At 40.3% G+C, this 15,331-nt stretch overlaps 1 protein-coding gene across 10 annotated transcripts in view; it reads left to right on the forward strand.

Annotated features, from left to right (window-relative positions):
* The window catches only part of LRRK1 (leucine rich repeat kinase 1), a 117,420-nt gene that overhangs the window by 28,875 nt on the left and 73,214 nt on the right, over window positions 1-15,331 (forward strand). For all 10 annotated transcript variants that reach the window (XM_036843720.1, XM_036843725.1, XM_036843729.1 and 7 more), the window contains exons 3-4: window positions 12,109-12,272; window positions 14,804-14,975. In XM_036843720.1, coding sequence (XP_036699615.1) covers window positions 12,109-12,272; window positions 14,804-14,975 — 336 coding nt within the window. The remainder of the gene's footprint in view (window positions 1-12,108; window positions 12,273-14,803; window positions 14,976-15,331) is intronic.

Consider the following 15,331-nt stretch of genomic DNA (forward strand, 5'->3'; position numbering starts at 1 on the left):
TAAAAAATAATTGTAAGAAAATACTATGGACAATTGTACACCAACAAATTCAGTACCTTAAATGAAGTGGATAAATCCTTAGAAAGACACAAACTACCTAAACTGACTCAAGAAAGAATAGGAAATCTGGACAGACTTATAACAAGTAGAGAGATTGAATTAATAATTTTAAAAATGCCCCACAAAGAAAAGCCAGGCCCAAATGACTTCACTGGTGAATTTTATCAAGCATTTAAAGAAGAATTGGTGGAAAGGAAAATCCAGAAGGGCCTGAAGGTGTCCTTCTCTTTTACCAGGAGAATTCTGTGCCCTGTGGCCATCCTGAATGATATTGCAGATGGGCAAGATTAGAGTGAACCCCTCACTGGCGCACAGAGAGCTCTGGAAGCCCAGTGAGTTGAATTCAAGAAGTTGTTAATGAGCGCTTACTACGTGCATGGCACAGTGCTAGGGACACACGATGCTGATTGAGTATCTGCAGGCCCAGCTTGCCGGCAACACCAAGCAGAAAGGAGGCAGCCAGATCCTCACAACAGGGGTGGTCCCAGTCAGGCCAGGTGCAGACAGAGGGAGGAGAAGGAAGCCCATGGGAAGGGCCCCAGGGCTCCCTGGGGGGTAGCATCCATACTGGGCCTGGAAGCAGGGAAGGGGTGGGGCTCCTTCCAGGAGGGAGAGACACAAGAGTGAAGGCTGAGGAAGCCTGAGGTCCACAGAGAAAGTGGGGGTGCAGTGTCAGTGCCTCACAGTTGCCTGGAGTTGGGGGGAAGGGGACAGGCATCATGGAAATAACCCCCATTTGTGGGCCGGTCCTTTTATTTTGGGGAGCATGCATTTTGCAATATTGTTATATGTGTCATTTTTTGTTTGGGGATTTTGTTTCATTTTTGTTTTTCACAAGAAGATGACAAGATTCAGACATCTCAAATACTTGCTAAGACCATGCAGCTGTTGAGCAATAGACTGGAACTTGAACCCAAGTCTTCTCATTTGAGTACAGTTCTATTTCTGTTGCCACATGTGTTAGCATGGTTCACAGTTCTCAGTAAAAAACACTACTGGAAAAATCTTGGTGCCTCATCCTAAATTTCCCTCTGGATTGAGATATTTTCTTCTTTCCTTGTGTCCATCTTTGCCAAGAGGAATTTGGATTTAGTTAGAAATTTCACTTTGTTAATCTGAAAAGTGTATTTTAAAAACCTATGTTTCCATTATAACAGTAACAGAGAAATAACTGGAAAATAGAGGAAAGGGGAAAAGATCACCTCAAATTCCATCACATAAGAAAAACCAAAGTTATCATCTGGGGTCTTTCCTTCCGGTCAGTTTTCCTGTGTTGCGGGGTCCCTCCATGTGCTCGATGTGATAAGCATTTTAATGCATTTCATAATTGACAAAACCACCATTTTTTGCTATACTAAACCATACAGAAATCAGCATCTTTATGCATATTTCCTTCTGTTTTCCTGCATAGTGCTTTTTTTAAATAAATTTATTTATTTCATTTATTTATTTTTAGCTGTGTTGGGTCTTCGTTGCTGCACATGAGCTTTTGCTAGTTGTGGCGAGCAGGGGCTTCTCTTGTTGCGGAGCACAGGCTCTAGGCGCGTGGGCTTCAGTAGTTGCAGCACGCGGACTCAGTAGTTGTGGCTCGCAGGCTCTAGAGCGCAGGCTCAGTAGTTGTTGAGCACGGGCTTAGTTCCTCCACGGCATGTGGGATCTTCCCAGACCAGGGCTCGAACCCGTGTCCCCTGCATTGGCAGGTGGATTCTTAACCACTGCACCACCAGGGAAGTCCTTGCATAGTGCTTTTTAAATGTATAGAATTATTCCCTTAGTCACTTCCCTGGAAGCAGGATTGCTGTGACAGAGGTTGGCCCAGCCCTCAGTGGGCCCAGCCCACAATCACCTCCCCAGAGATCAGAGTATGACTATTTCTTTTTATATCTTCAGATTGCACCTTTTTATATTATGTGAGTATTAAATAAAGGAACTGTCTTACTTCTGTGATTTTTGTTTCCTCAGAAGGACGGTTCATCTTTCTTGACCAGTTCAGTGTCTGTTGACCATCCCAAGTCTCTCGAGCATGGCATTTGTTGTAGATGTTTAAAAGTAAAATCTGGACTTCCCTGGTGGTCCAGTGGTTAAGACTCCGCACTTCCACTGAAGGGGGCACGGGTTTGATCCCTGGTCGGGGAACTAAGATACCACATGCCGCGCGTCACGGCCAAAATAAATAAATTAATAAAAATTTAAAACCCAGTCTTCTTTAAAAAAAAAAAGTAAAATCTGGGATAAACAACAAGGTCCTACTGTATAGCACAGGGAACTATATTCAATATCCTGTGATAAACCATAATGGAAAAGAATTTTAAAACAGAATGTGTGTATATATATATGTATAACTGAATCACTTTGCTATACAGCAGAAATTAACACAACGTTGTAATTCAACCACACTTCAATTACAAAAAAAAAGTAAAATCTGGGAAGAATACAGCTTCACACTCTAGCTCTTCCTGCCTGTCTCATCAAGGTGTGTCCTCAGGCTCTAGCTCAGCACATAGTAAGTATTGTTTATAAAATGAATGAGCAATAAATAAATGAATTTTGGGGAGAGGAACTAAGTGTTGGAAAGAATTAGTCTTTGTAGCTCTGTATTTCTGTGTCTCTCTTCCACTGCTACTGAATTCATGGAGGAATTGGTTTCCATATCCTCTCTGGTTTTTCCATCTAATGAGACAGAATCATCTTACCTTTTAGTTCCTACATGTTTGCCAAGGACATTACATTCTGAATAAATGCCCCATGTTTGGCTGGGTGCACCCAGCCTGGGAAGTAGGGGGTTGGACTTTGACGACAGGTGCCAAGGGTTCAAGTCCCAGCTCTGCTGTTAGGAGCTGGGTGGAGGCACTTTCACTAATCACCTGGAGCACTGGTCATCTGCTGGAAAGTGGTGATGAGAACCCCTGCCTTGCATGGGTGTTGGGAGGAAGGCAGATGTATGCAGGACATTTCTTATAGCATCTGGCAGTACTCAATAAATGGTACCAATTACGGATATACTAAATGTTATCATAGACCATTTTATTTTCTCTTTTAAAGTCCATGACACCTTTGCCAGTTATTGTCCGGGAAATTTTCTTGTTCTCTTTATTTCCAGAGCAACTGAGTCAAGACTTGGTATACCCAAGAGTTGCTTTAGCTTAAATAATACCATCAAAGAACTAGTTAATTAAGTCAGACTGAAAGTGTCAACTTTGTGCTGGATACACTTCATTGTTTTCTTTTTCCTAATTTCAAAATCAATACAAACATGAGAAAAAGGGAAAGATATTGGCAAACACAGAAAAACACAAATAGAAAAAAATCTCTGATCATTTCACCTGCTGCTATCATGTACTTGTGTTCCTCAGCTTTTCTTTCTAAACAGAGAGAAACAGACTAAATTTTTATAAACAAAAATAATAGACTATACTCATTAGAAATCTTCTTTTTTTCCCAAAATAAATTCTTTCACTTTGCGTATTTTCAAATGATGTCAACCAATCTTCTGTGTATTATATTTTTTCCATTTTTCACTGTCTGTGCTCCATATTCTATTCTTTTAGCTTAATATTGTATAAGTCTTTTCTGTACTTTTCCTTAGTCTCCATTATCATCAGTTTTAATGGCGGCATGGTAGCTCCTCATTTTGAAGTATCTAGAGGTACTACTATTTTCGTCGGCTCAGGCTGCTATAAAATTGCCACAGACTGGGTGCCTTAAACAACAGACATTTATTTCTCACGTCGGAGGCTGGGAAGTCCAGGATGAGGTACTGGCAGATTCTGTTCTTGGTGAGGACCCACTTCCTGGTTGCAGACAGTCATCTTCTCATTGTGTCCTCATGTGGGACAGAGAAGTAAGGTCTCTGTCTCTTCTGGGAGGGCACTAATCCCATCATGGCGGCTCCACCTTCATAAGCCAGTCACTTCCCGGAGACCCACCTCCTAATACCATCATACTGGGGATTAGGGTTAACATGAAATTTAGGGGGACAAAACATGCAGTCTGTCTCAAGTATTAAACTGGAACGAAGAGAGACACAGATGTAGAAAATGGACGTATGGATACAAGGGGGGGGAAGGGAGGGTGGAATGAACTGGGAGATTGGGATTGACATATATACACTACTATATATAAAATAGATAGCTAATGAGTACATACTGTATAGCACAGGAAACTCTACTCAATGCTCTGTGGTGACCTAAATGGGAAGGAAATCCAAAAAAGAGGGGATGTGTACATTTAGCTGATTCACTTTGCTGTACAGCAGAAACTAACACAACATTGCAAAGCAACTATACTCCAATAAAAATTAAAAAAAAAAAAAGAATGTATAGGGGAATTCCCTGGTGGTCCAGTGGTTAGGACTCAGTGCTTCCACTGAAGGGGCACGGGTTCGATCCCTGGTTAGGGAAGTAAGATCCTGCAAGTTGCGAGGTGTGGCGAACCCCCCCGCCCGCCCAAAAAAAAGATTGTATATATTGTATAACTGAATCACTTTGCTATACAGCAGAAATTAACACAACATTGTAAATCAACTATATTTCAATTTGAAAATGTTTCCTATGGGAAAAAAAAATAAACTGGAAAGAAGAGTAGTAGGATTTCTATGGGCTCTAGGGTCACAAAGACCTGCTGCTGTCACTCTTGCCCCTGTTCCTTGCCAGCCTGTCACTGTGAAGTGTCTTCATCTTGGCCTCCCTCATCTGTAAAATGGCAGCCATGACACCTACTCATCGTGTTGCTGTTGATACCGACCAGGGTTCTTGGCCTTCCTTAATCAATAGAAATTGATCAGAGGCCAGACAAGAAATTCAAGCAAGACTTCATTGGGACCTCTGATGTAGCAGTGGGGAGCAAGAACAAACAAGAGTTTCCCTTTCTTGCTCCGCTCCCTGAGGGGGGCGAGCTGGTTCCTTATATGGGGTGAGGGTAGGGTTGTGTCCAGGGGTTCAACAGGAGGGGTGGCTTAGGTGTTTTGCCCACCTCTTTGGTAGTATTGTGTGCAGGGGGCATGCGTAGTACCCTGCTTTTGCTCCCTGCTCCTCAGAAGTGGCAGTTGGCTTTTTTGGTCTTTTTGTATCTTTTTGTCCATAATTTGCCCCAAGTACACATGCATGCAGTTATTTTTAGTCCCTTATAGTTTCTTTGTATTTTGTAACTCCAAAAGACATATGTCCAGGTGCAAGCATTGCAGCACTACAGCAAAGGGTCCCAGGTCCCAGCCTGTCTCAGTAAGCCTTCCCACATTGACAAGTGTAAAATTTTCACCACACTCTGGCCAGCAATGAATATTAGAACTCATTAAATTTTTCACTGTGTCAGGTGGACATAACATGGAATCTTAACAATTAATTGTATGTTTTGTTTCTAAAGAAAACTGCACTTTTATGTGCGATTTCCCTCTGCACAGCCTGCTCATAGGTATAACCGCCCATGCCCCTTTTATTAACAAAAATTCATTTCCAGTGATTTGGTGAGAATATCCACAGAGAAGTTTTACATCTGTGCTGGGAGGCTTTGCTGGTATGAGAAACGCTCAGCCTGCGTGGCTGGAGCTCTGCTCTGCGTGAGCCGTGAGCCAGGCCCCTGGTGAATGCCACTGCTGTCTTTGCTTTCTTTTCTGATGCTGGGTCTGATGGCCCAGCTTGATGGGGCTGAGCACCAGCCATCTGGAGTCAGTGAGGAATTACTGCCGAGAGTCACCCTGGGGTCATGTCGCCCTCTACACCCCCCCAACCTCTGCCTCTTCCCCGAAGAAATAAAGGGTTGGATTTCACTGTAATGTGACCCAGAGATGAAAACTGCTGCTGAGGCTAAACCCCTAGAGTGACAGCTGGCAAAGAAAGAAGCATCCTTCTTGCTGGAGGCCGGTAAGCCCAGGGCAACAGTGGGTGAGCCACTGCAGTGCCAGGAGGGCGTCACCTCCGGGGAGGGACAGCCCCCAACCCCCGGGTTTGGCCACACAGGGACTCGATGGAGGATGGCACAAGAAGGTCATTAAACAATTATGACCAGGTCAGTAGCATCCTAAAGTTTACTCTTGTTTATTCTGCAGTGACCTCTGGGTTGTTAGATATATGTTTACCTTTTGCTACTCTATTGATGGAGGTAAATGTAATTTTTTAAAAAGTATATATTCAAGTAAAACGTTAGTGTCTTTTCCAGGATGTACAGAGGATGCTACAGATTTCGAATCAAGAGAGAGCATTTGCCTTCTGTCATGCATGCGTTCTTTGACGGGGATGAGAGAATTAAATGTATAATATATATACATAAGAGACCAACATTTAGAACTGATAGAATTAAAGTCACTTTCATATTACCTCTCCATTGTCCTAGATTCGTAGGAAAAAAGCAGTAGAGAGAGAATTTTATTCTGATTATTGGGTTGGGAGGGATGAGTTAACAAATACTGTGCTAGAAGAAAAGGTAAGAATGTCTCTTTAGGATATAAGGACAGAACAGACTCAGAATCAGGAGACAAAGGAGGACTCTCTTTAAGATGGGGAAGGCCACAGTGAACTATTAGTGTAAGTGACATGGCTTGTACAGCCAGACATCACTCTATAACATTCATGGAATTCTGTTTTATTACTTTCCCAAAATAAAAGAGAAGAATAATTTCTGTTAGTTTTCCTGTAGTCAGAATAATTTGTTTTTCTAAAACTTGAATCACAGAAATAACATTTAGAGATTGAGTTATTAGCAACTAAAAACATTTCTCCTAGAAATGGCTGAATATGTGAAATATACAGTGTTACTGAAAGTATTTTTTTATAATTAGAATATTAAATTGAAAGTGATTATCAAGGACTAAATGATGTTCTGGTTTCATAGGTTTTTAAATATTTTTTAACCAAATACTTTTCACATAATGAACTTTAATTTACTGTCCGTGTCCAGCATATTTAAATACCAGACTGTGTAGATATTAACATTTATCACCCACAGGAATATGTTCACTTATCACCTCACAGCTTACTGTAAATATTTCTTGTATTCTTGAGTAAGTCTACATGTGCTGAATCCATAATGCTACTCATTCACTACATTTATAGCTTCCCCTCACTCGTTCTTGCTTCTAATTACTTCTAATTGACACTTTCCTAAAAACAAACAAGCAACACTGACCAAACCTTAAAAATAAAAAAGAACTGTGCTAATGGTTTCCCTTTCTCCTAGTTTTTTGTTACCTTCTTTGTTACGCATATTAACTTTACATTAATTCAAGATATAGAACCATCACCCAAAGAATTAAGATGCCTGGCTGTAGTATATATATGTATATGGAATTTTCATTGCTATTTAGGAAAATAATTACACCTATTGTAATAAAGAACAAAAAGGATTTTTTAAAGAATTTGACACTGAATCATTCTAATGTTCTACTATTATTTTCCTACTAGTCCTAGTTACTTGTTTGCTACATTAATATTGTATTGAAATAGAGTAAGTTTGGGGGGTTATATTTTTAGTATGAATTTTAAATCTGTATGAGCAAAATATTTAGAACTGTGATGTTTTACTGTGTAAAAGAATATAATTACAGATAATGGTTGATTAATAGGCACAAATAACTAAATAATCTCAAATAGTATACATACATACAATTACCCCGATTTAAATTTAAATCAAAGGACACCAATTCTCAAATATAAAACTGTAGTATTTTTGTAAAAAAAAATTACTATTAAAGTAAATATTTACCTCTAAGAAACGGTGTTTCATGGTGGGGAGGAGGGGTTCTGCCTTACATGATGTATCTCTGTACTATTTAATTTTCTTCAGTGAGAATGTATTCTTTTATTACTTATCTAACTTCTTTAAAGTTTTAAATAAAGCAGTCATATAATTCCATTACAGGGAATTTAGGAAATAAAGAAAAATCTTTTCTAATCCTATCACTAATTCCCCCCAGCCCATCATTAATACTTATCATTAGCATTTTGGTCTTTTTTTAAAATTTAAATATATGTTAATCATTCTCTTTATGATTTCAGGAAATTAAATGAAGTTGGCAGAGTAAATTAAATGCATATGCATTACTTGATGTTTTCCCATAATGTCCTTCCAACAATTTGATTGGACCAGACCCCCCAGCTCTTGGGTCAGTGAGAGTGTACATGTGTTGTCCATGCAACTTAAGAAAATCAGATTCAAACTGAAAACACCACAGTATTAAATATATATATATATGTAAATAGAACTTAGCAGAGTCTTGTTTCTTACTATGTCATTTATTCCACATATGTTGCATTATTTATAAATCACGTTAAAGTAAAACCACCCTTGTAATTTCACATGCATCCTATGTCCTTGGTTCTACCTTCTCAGTGTTGCTTAACTTGGGCATAAAGGTGAACTTTTTTATTTATGTTCCTAATGTGAACAGAAGAGGTTACTTTATACCTCCTCACGCACGTGCACCTGTCTTTTACAGAGATAAGGAGGATATTTGCTTAATTCTGAAAGATGAGCAGCGACATAATTAAGTGCCTCTTCTGATGGATGACGTGGCCGTGGATTCTGCCTTCTTCTTACCCTGCCAATGGCTTCTCCCTGCAGCTGACTCTCAAATGTCTTAGTCTCTGACTGTTAATAATTAATGGGGACTGTTAGTGTGTGATGGGATGTGAAGCTGCCTTATTCACATGTATAACCACTTACACACTAAGCCCTTTTTTGATACCCCTTTCCAAAAATGCATAGCCAAAAAAAAAAAAACCAGTAATCTCCATTCAGACACAGCAGTCTTGTATTGGTGTTTCAGGAAGGATGCAGATTGTGCGTGACACTCATGAAATCCACTTAACGTGGATTTTCAGAATGGTTGCCTTTGAAATAGTCATGGCTTAGAGTGAGCTGTAAAGACCCTGGATGGTATCAAGGGGCTTTACTGTAAGCAGCTTGTCTTTTCCTTTCTCCAGAGCAGGATTTTTCTGGGCTGGTGGTGGAGCTCGTTCAGTATGCCATATGGCAGGCCTTCCATTTAGGGTATGTTATTCTGATTCACTTCTCCCAATATTTTGTTATGAAAAATTCCAAACATACAGTGAAACTGAAAGAACTGAACCATGTACATCCATATACCCACCACCTAGATTTTACCATTAACATTTTCTAAAATTGCTCTCATTTCTGTCTGTTCTTCTATCCATCCATCAATCCATTATTTTTAATGCATTTCAAAGTAAATTGGAAATATCTGTACTTTTCACCCTCAAGTGCTTCAGTATTCATATTATTGACTATAGTTCAATATTATTTATAATTGTTTAGGTAAAGTTTATATAAAGTAAAATGCACATATCTTCATTAGACTATTTGATAAGTTTTAACAAATACCAACACCTGTGTACTAAAAACATCATCAAGATAAAGAACCATCACCCAAACAATTTCCTCATACCCCTCCGCTGGTAAACTTCATGACTGTCCCCACCCTCAGGAACCACTGTCCTGATTTTTTTCCCACCACTGATTAGAACAGAATATAAATGGGATCATTTTGTGCAGTCATTCTTTCACTCTGCATTGTGTTTTGAGATTCCCATCAGTCATTTCATGAATCAGTAATTTATTCCTTTTGATTGCTGAGTAGATACTATACCACAGTAGTTATTTATTCATTCTCCTGTTGATGGACACCTTTGCTATTTACAGTTTGGAAATACCATGAATAAAGTTGCCATGAACATTCTTGGATATATTTTTTACACATATTTTTCTTGGGTAAATACCTAAGAATAGAATAAGTGAGTCATAGGGTACATATATACTTAGTTTCATAAGAAACCACCAGACTTGTTTCCAAAGTGGTTGTACCATTTTAGACACAACCAATAAGGTATGAATGTTCTCATTGCTCCATATCCTCACCAAGTATTGTCAGTATTTTTAAATTTTAGTGATTTTGGTGGGAGTGTAGTGGTGTTTAACTTGCATTTCCCTAATGACTAATGATACTGAGCTTTTAGAATATCTTCTGTTCAAATCTTTGCTCATTTTTAACTGGGTTGTTTGTCCTTTATTACTGAGTTATAGGAGTTCTTTCTATTTTCTGAATACCATTCCTTTTTTGGATATATATTTTGCAAATATTTTCTTCCAGTATGTAACTTGCCTACTCGTTTTCAAATAGTAAATAGTTTTTAAATGGTAAATCAACCTTCTGATGAGCAGAAGTTTTAATTTTTGTTAAAGTCTAATTTAGGAATTTTTTTCTTTTCATGATCGTTACTTTCTGTGTCCCATCTAAGGAAGCTTTGCCTACTCTCAAGTCATAAAAATATTCTCCTGTGATTTTTTTTCCTAGAAGCGCTACAATTTTAACCTTTATGTTTAAATCCATGATCCATCTCAAAGTAATTTTTGTGTGTGGTGAGAAGTAGGGGCCTGAGTCTCTTTTTATTCAATGGATGTGCAGTTGTTCCAGCACCATTTATTGAAAAGATTTTTGCATTTCTCATTGTGTTGGCACCCTTTATCAAAAATTAATTGGGTGTACAAGTATGGGTCTATTTCTCAACTTTCTATTCTGTTCCACGGATCTATTACCACACTGCCTTGATTATTATAGTTTTATAGTAAGACTTGAAATCAGGTAGTATATGTCCTCCAACTCTTCTTTTTCAAGATTGCTTGGGATATTATAAGTCCTTTGAATTTTCATACAAATTTGAGGATCAGATTATCAATTTTTACCCCCAAAAAAGCCTATTGGAATTATGGTAGGGATTACATTGAATCTATAGATAAAATTGGGGAGAATTGACATCTTAACAATATTGATTCTTCTAATCCATGAACATGAGATTTCTTTCCATTTATATAGGTCTTGTTTAATTTCTCTCAGCAGTGTTTTATAGCTTTCAGGGTATAGATCTTGTCCATCTTTTTAAAAATTTATTTCTAAGCATGTAATTTTTATGCTATTGAAAATAAATAAAAAAAATATTTTTCCAAATGTTAGCTGCTATAATGTGATTTGCTTTTGTGATGTCAGTGTTTGGAAGCCAACCTTCCTCAGCATTTACATTTTTACATTAAAAAAAACCTGTTTTTTTATCCCTTCAAAGAGGTAGCAAAGAGATGGAGTGGGTTTAGCCCCAACCTCAGAGCTGGTGAACCAAACTTCAGTCCCACTTTACCTCTTACAAGCTGTGTGAACTTGGCCAAGAATGATAGAATTCTGTCCCCGTTTCTGCTGTCACTCAACACAATCAAAATTTAACTCCTCATTCATTGCAGTCTTTTCTGTAATATCTGTAGAGATAAAACTTTTAACTCTGGTTCACTAACACATTTGAAAATCTGGTAGAAGCCTTAAATTTTCTCCCCAGAGAAATGTATACACACACACACACACACACACACACAGATTTCTGTGTGCAACTTTAGGATGTGCAGGAAGTCTCTGAAGCCTTTTGGGATCCACAGACCTCCTAATTATGAAGCCTTCTAGAGTGGGAGCTCTAAGGGCTGACTGCTTTCACTTCTGCGTCTTCAGACCCAGCACAGTATGGAATGAGGGCTGCCATTCTAAGTCCCATGCCTTTGTGGAGTTTTCTAGGCAGAGAGGGTCTAGATTTCCACACCCACAGGATTTGACCTGCCTTTCTTCCTCCACTAGATACCATATCCCTCTGAGGGATATAGCAGTGGGACAGTTTGGTGGGCTACCAGCTCTCCCACCAAAGCCCTTGCTTCTCTGTTGCTGTTGGTAAGGTCAGCCTGGCAGTTCCCTGCCAGGCAGCTGGCCCGGGTGCCCTGGACCCGCTCGCTCCAGGCCATTGTCTAGCTGCAGAATCTTCCCCGAGCTGTGTTCAGCTTCCCCGTGCCTTCACAGATGGCCCCATGCAGGAAGGGCCTCCAGCAGGGTGCAGGTGCCAAAGTCTGCTGTACCTGGTGACATTGGCAGCATTTCAGGGCAACCCCTTTCTCTTGCTAAAGCCTCCAGATTTGTGTCTTGGAGAGCACATCCCACTCTCCTCTCTGATGATTCCTACAAGCAGCGCTGGCAGTGGAGGTCATGCTATGTGTGTGCTTCTGTCCACCCAGGTGCCGGGGACATGGGCAGCAAACTATCCATGCCAGGTGGCGACACCACAGCACGGAGCCCCAGGACGGAAGGCATTCATGCCGCATACAAGCGAGGAGACGCCAGCAGAGCCCAGCACCTGCTCAGAGAAGCTTGTGATGAGAGCACGTCCCAGCTGGAAAAGGTAAGGTCAATGCCAGCCCCTCTGGCCAGAACTGGGGACCCAGGTTGGGCGAAGGTTACCACTAAAGTTGTTTTCTTGTTATCATTATAATCATAATGAGGATTTCTATTGTGTTCTGAATACCTTGTTTCTCATGTAAACTTATGGGTGCCAGTCCTTTCGAGTGGACTTCTCAGCCTGTCATCACCTAAGCACACTGCTCCTGCCTTCCCAGGGGACAGGGAGGGGGTCACAGAAATATAAAGGACAAAATGGCAATCTGAAGGTTTAACTTAATATATTCTTTTACACTTTTTTCCACTATAAAAATAGCACATGCTCAAAAAAGAAAATTTTTTAAATACATAAAAGTAAAGAAAAAAAGAACAAAAAAGTATTCATATTCCTAATCCATCCAAACAATCCCACTTAGCATTTTTGGTATACTCTCTTCCAGCCTGCTGATCTGAACATTCATTTTGTCGTTGTTATTGTTTCTAATATAGATACAAGCCTATTTATGTATAGTTTTGCATACTGCTTTTTCTCACATAATATTATATGAACAATTTTCTGTATAAGTTCCTTATGAGCATCACCTTCAATGGCTACATGACATTCCATCTAGTAGAGACAGTGTCACTTACCTGGCTATTCCTTTTGGTTAGATATTTGTATTGTTTCTAATTTTTTACTACTATAAATCATGCTGTATTGAATGTTTTTTGCCTAATCCTTTTCTTATTGTCAATATATTTTCTCAGCCTAGGTTAACAAGAATTGAGAATGTGGGTATGAGCAATTTTTAAATTTTAAAACACATGCCAAACTTTTCCAAAAAGCTTGTGGAAATCAACCCTCTTGCCCACCTACAGCTTGAGAAGACCATTGCCACATTCTGGTCCTTGTGGGAAATTCTTATTGGCTGTCAACCGTGGAAGCACTTTACTGATGTTTTGTGTGCAATACTTTGATTAGAACAGGTTTAATGTCTCCATATAATTAATAGTTGGAAATAACTCAATTACTAAACCTGCTCTCAAAATTGTAAGAGAATTTTTTGGGGGGAATTGGCAAGTACATGTGCTTGAGAATTATTGAGGGGAGGGCATTTTTGATTCCTCCCATTATGAATTCACAGCATATATGGCCAAAGGCCTCTCTTCTTATGGGGAGAACTGGGATGCACACATGAGCAGGTCAGACTTGTTGGCCCCTTGGGTTGGCACTGGGTGGCCTCCCACAAGGAGGGCTGTTCAGCAGACAGCCTGGAGTCTGTGCCTCCCTCTGCCCGTGTTAGTAGTCTGCCCTGGTTGTGATATCATGCCCATGCATTCATGGGTTGGCCGACTCACAAATTCGTTAGCATGGCTGCCCTCTGTGAGCTGGGTTCCTTATACCCACTTCCCTCAATGCCTGCCATGAAGGAGATTAAGGGGAGTTGTAATGATCCCCATTTTATTATGAGGGAACTGGAGTACAGTGCTGTCAAGGCACTTGTCCAAAGACATATAGGTGGTAAGTGGCAGAGCCAGGATTCAACGTGGCATGTCCGTTTGGCACCAACGTCAGGGTCCTGTGCCTGACTCTTCAGTGGAGAACCAGCATGACACTGGACCGAGGAACCCACAGTCTAGCAGAGGAGCCAGAGACACGGGGGTGGGGACACACAAATACAAGATGGCTTTTGGGGGACAATGGAATAGTCTAGCTCTTGCTGGTGGTGATTGTGATTGAGTTATACCTAGTCAAAATTCATCAAAGTGCACTAAAAAGGGTGAATTTACTATGTATAAATTATATCTTAAGAAACCTGACTTTAAAGCAATACAGGAGAGCATGTGTTCAGGCTCAAATGACCTGTGTGGCAAGATGAATAAGTGTCCATTCAAGGTACTGCAGCCTGGGTGAGAGAACCGAAAAGGCTTTAGCTATGCAGAGACGGTGACAGAGGCCTCCCAGTGCAGGAGACACTGTGAGCAAGGAGATGGGGCATGTGCTGACCTTTGACTGAGAAAAAGACCAGGCTTCCTGTGAGAAGAGAGCTCTCAGAGGCACAAACCTAAGGCACAGGACAGCAGCCCTGGCTTGCACATTCAAATAACATGAAGAATTTTGATACCTGCCTGAGATATCTTTCATGATGCTGTTCCAAATAGAATATGAGACATTCATAAGATCAAATTTTCTAGTAGTCACATTAAAAATGTAAACAGAAACAGGTAGAATTTTAATAATCTGTTTTATTTAACCAGCATATATTAAAGATCATCATTTCAACATGTAATCAGTATAAAAATTATTGACAAGATAGTTTACCCTTTTCATACTAGGTCTTTGAAATCCCATGTGATTTTACACTTTCAGCACATCTCACTTTGCATGAGCCACGTTTCAAGCCTCGTCAGCCACATGTGGCTGGTGCTGCCGTCCTGGGCAGCACAGCTCCAGTCTTGCCCATGGACTTCGTGAAGCATTTAGAGTCAATTTTCTTGGCAGTTCCCAGCAGCACTCGTCTTGCTGACATCCTGCCCCTGTTCTGTTTTGACCAGGGCCAGCTCCTGAGCATCTCTGCGGCCTATGGGGATCTGGAGACCGTCCGGTATCTTCTCACCGAGAGACTGGTGGAGCTGCCAACGGAGCCCACCGACGACAACCCAGCCGTGGTGGCAGCACAGTTTGGGCACACTGATGTCGTGCAGGAGTTACTCGAGTCTTTGCCAGGTAAATCCCAGAGCATGAGCTCTTCACCACCTCTCAGGGACCCTCTTTTCTTAGGAACCAGGCAGGCATTTGGGGGGGCTGCACTTCAAAATGTTTATGTCTTCACACTGTTTACCAGTCATGAGATCCAGAAATCTGGGAGTATCCTTTAAAGCAGGTTTAGGTTCACAGAAGAACTGATGAACAAGTACCGAGAATTCTCATATACCACCTCCCACAGTTTCCCTGTTATTTGCGTTTTGTGTGAGAGTGGTACAGTTGTTAAAATTGATGAACCAACCAATATTGACACATTATTACTAATTGAAGCCCATAGTTGACATTAGGGTTGTATATCTATGGCTTTTGACAAATGT

The sequence above is a fragment of the Balaenoptera musculus genome, chromosome 2 (assembly GCF_009873245.2).
Source record: "Balaenoptera musculus isolate JJ_BM4_2016_0621 chromosome 2, mBalMus1.pri.v3, whole genome shotgun sequence".
Taxonomy (NCBI): Eukaryota; Metazoa; Chordata; class Mammalia; order Artiodactyla; family Balaenopteridae; genus Balaenoptera; species Balaenoptera musculus.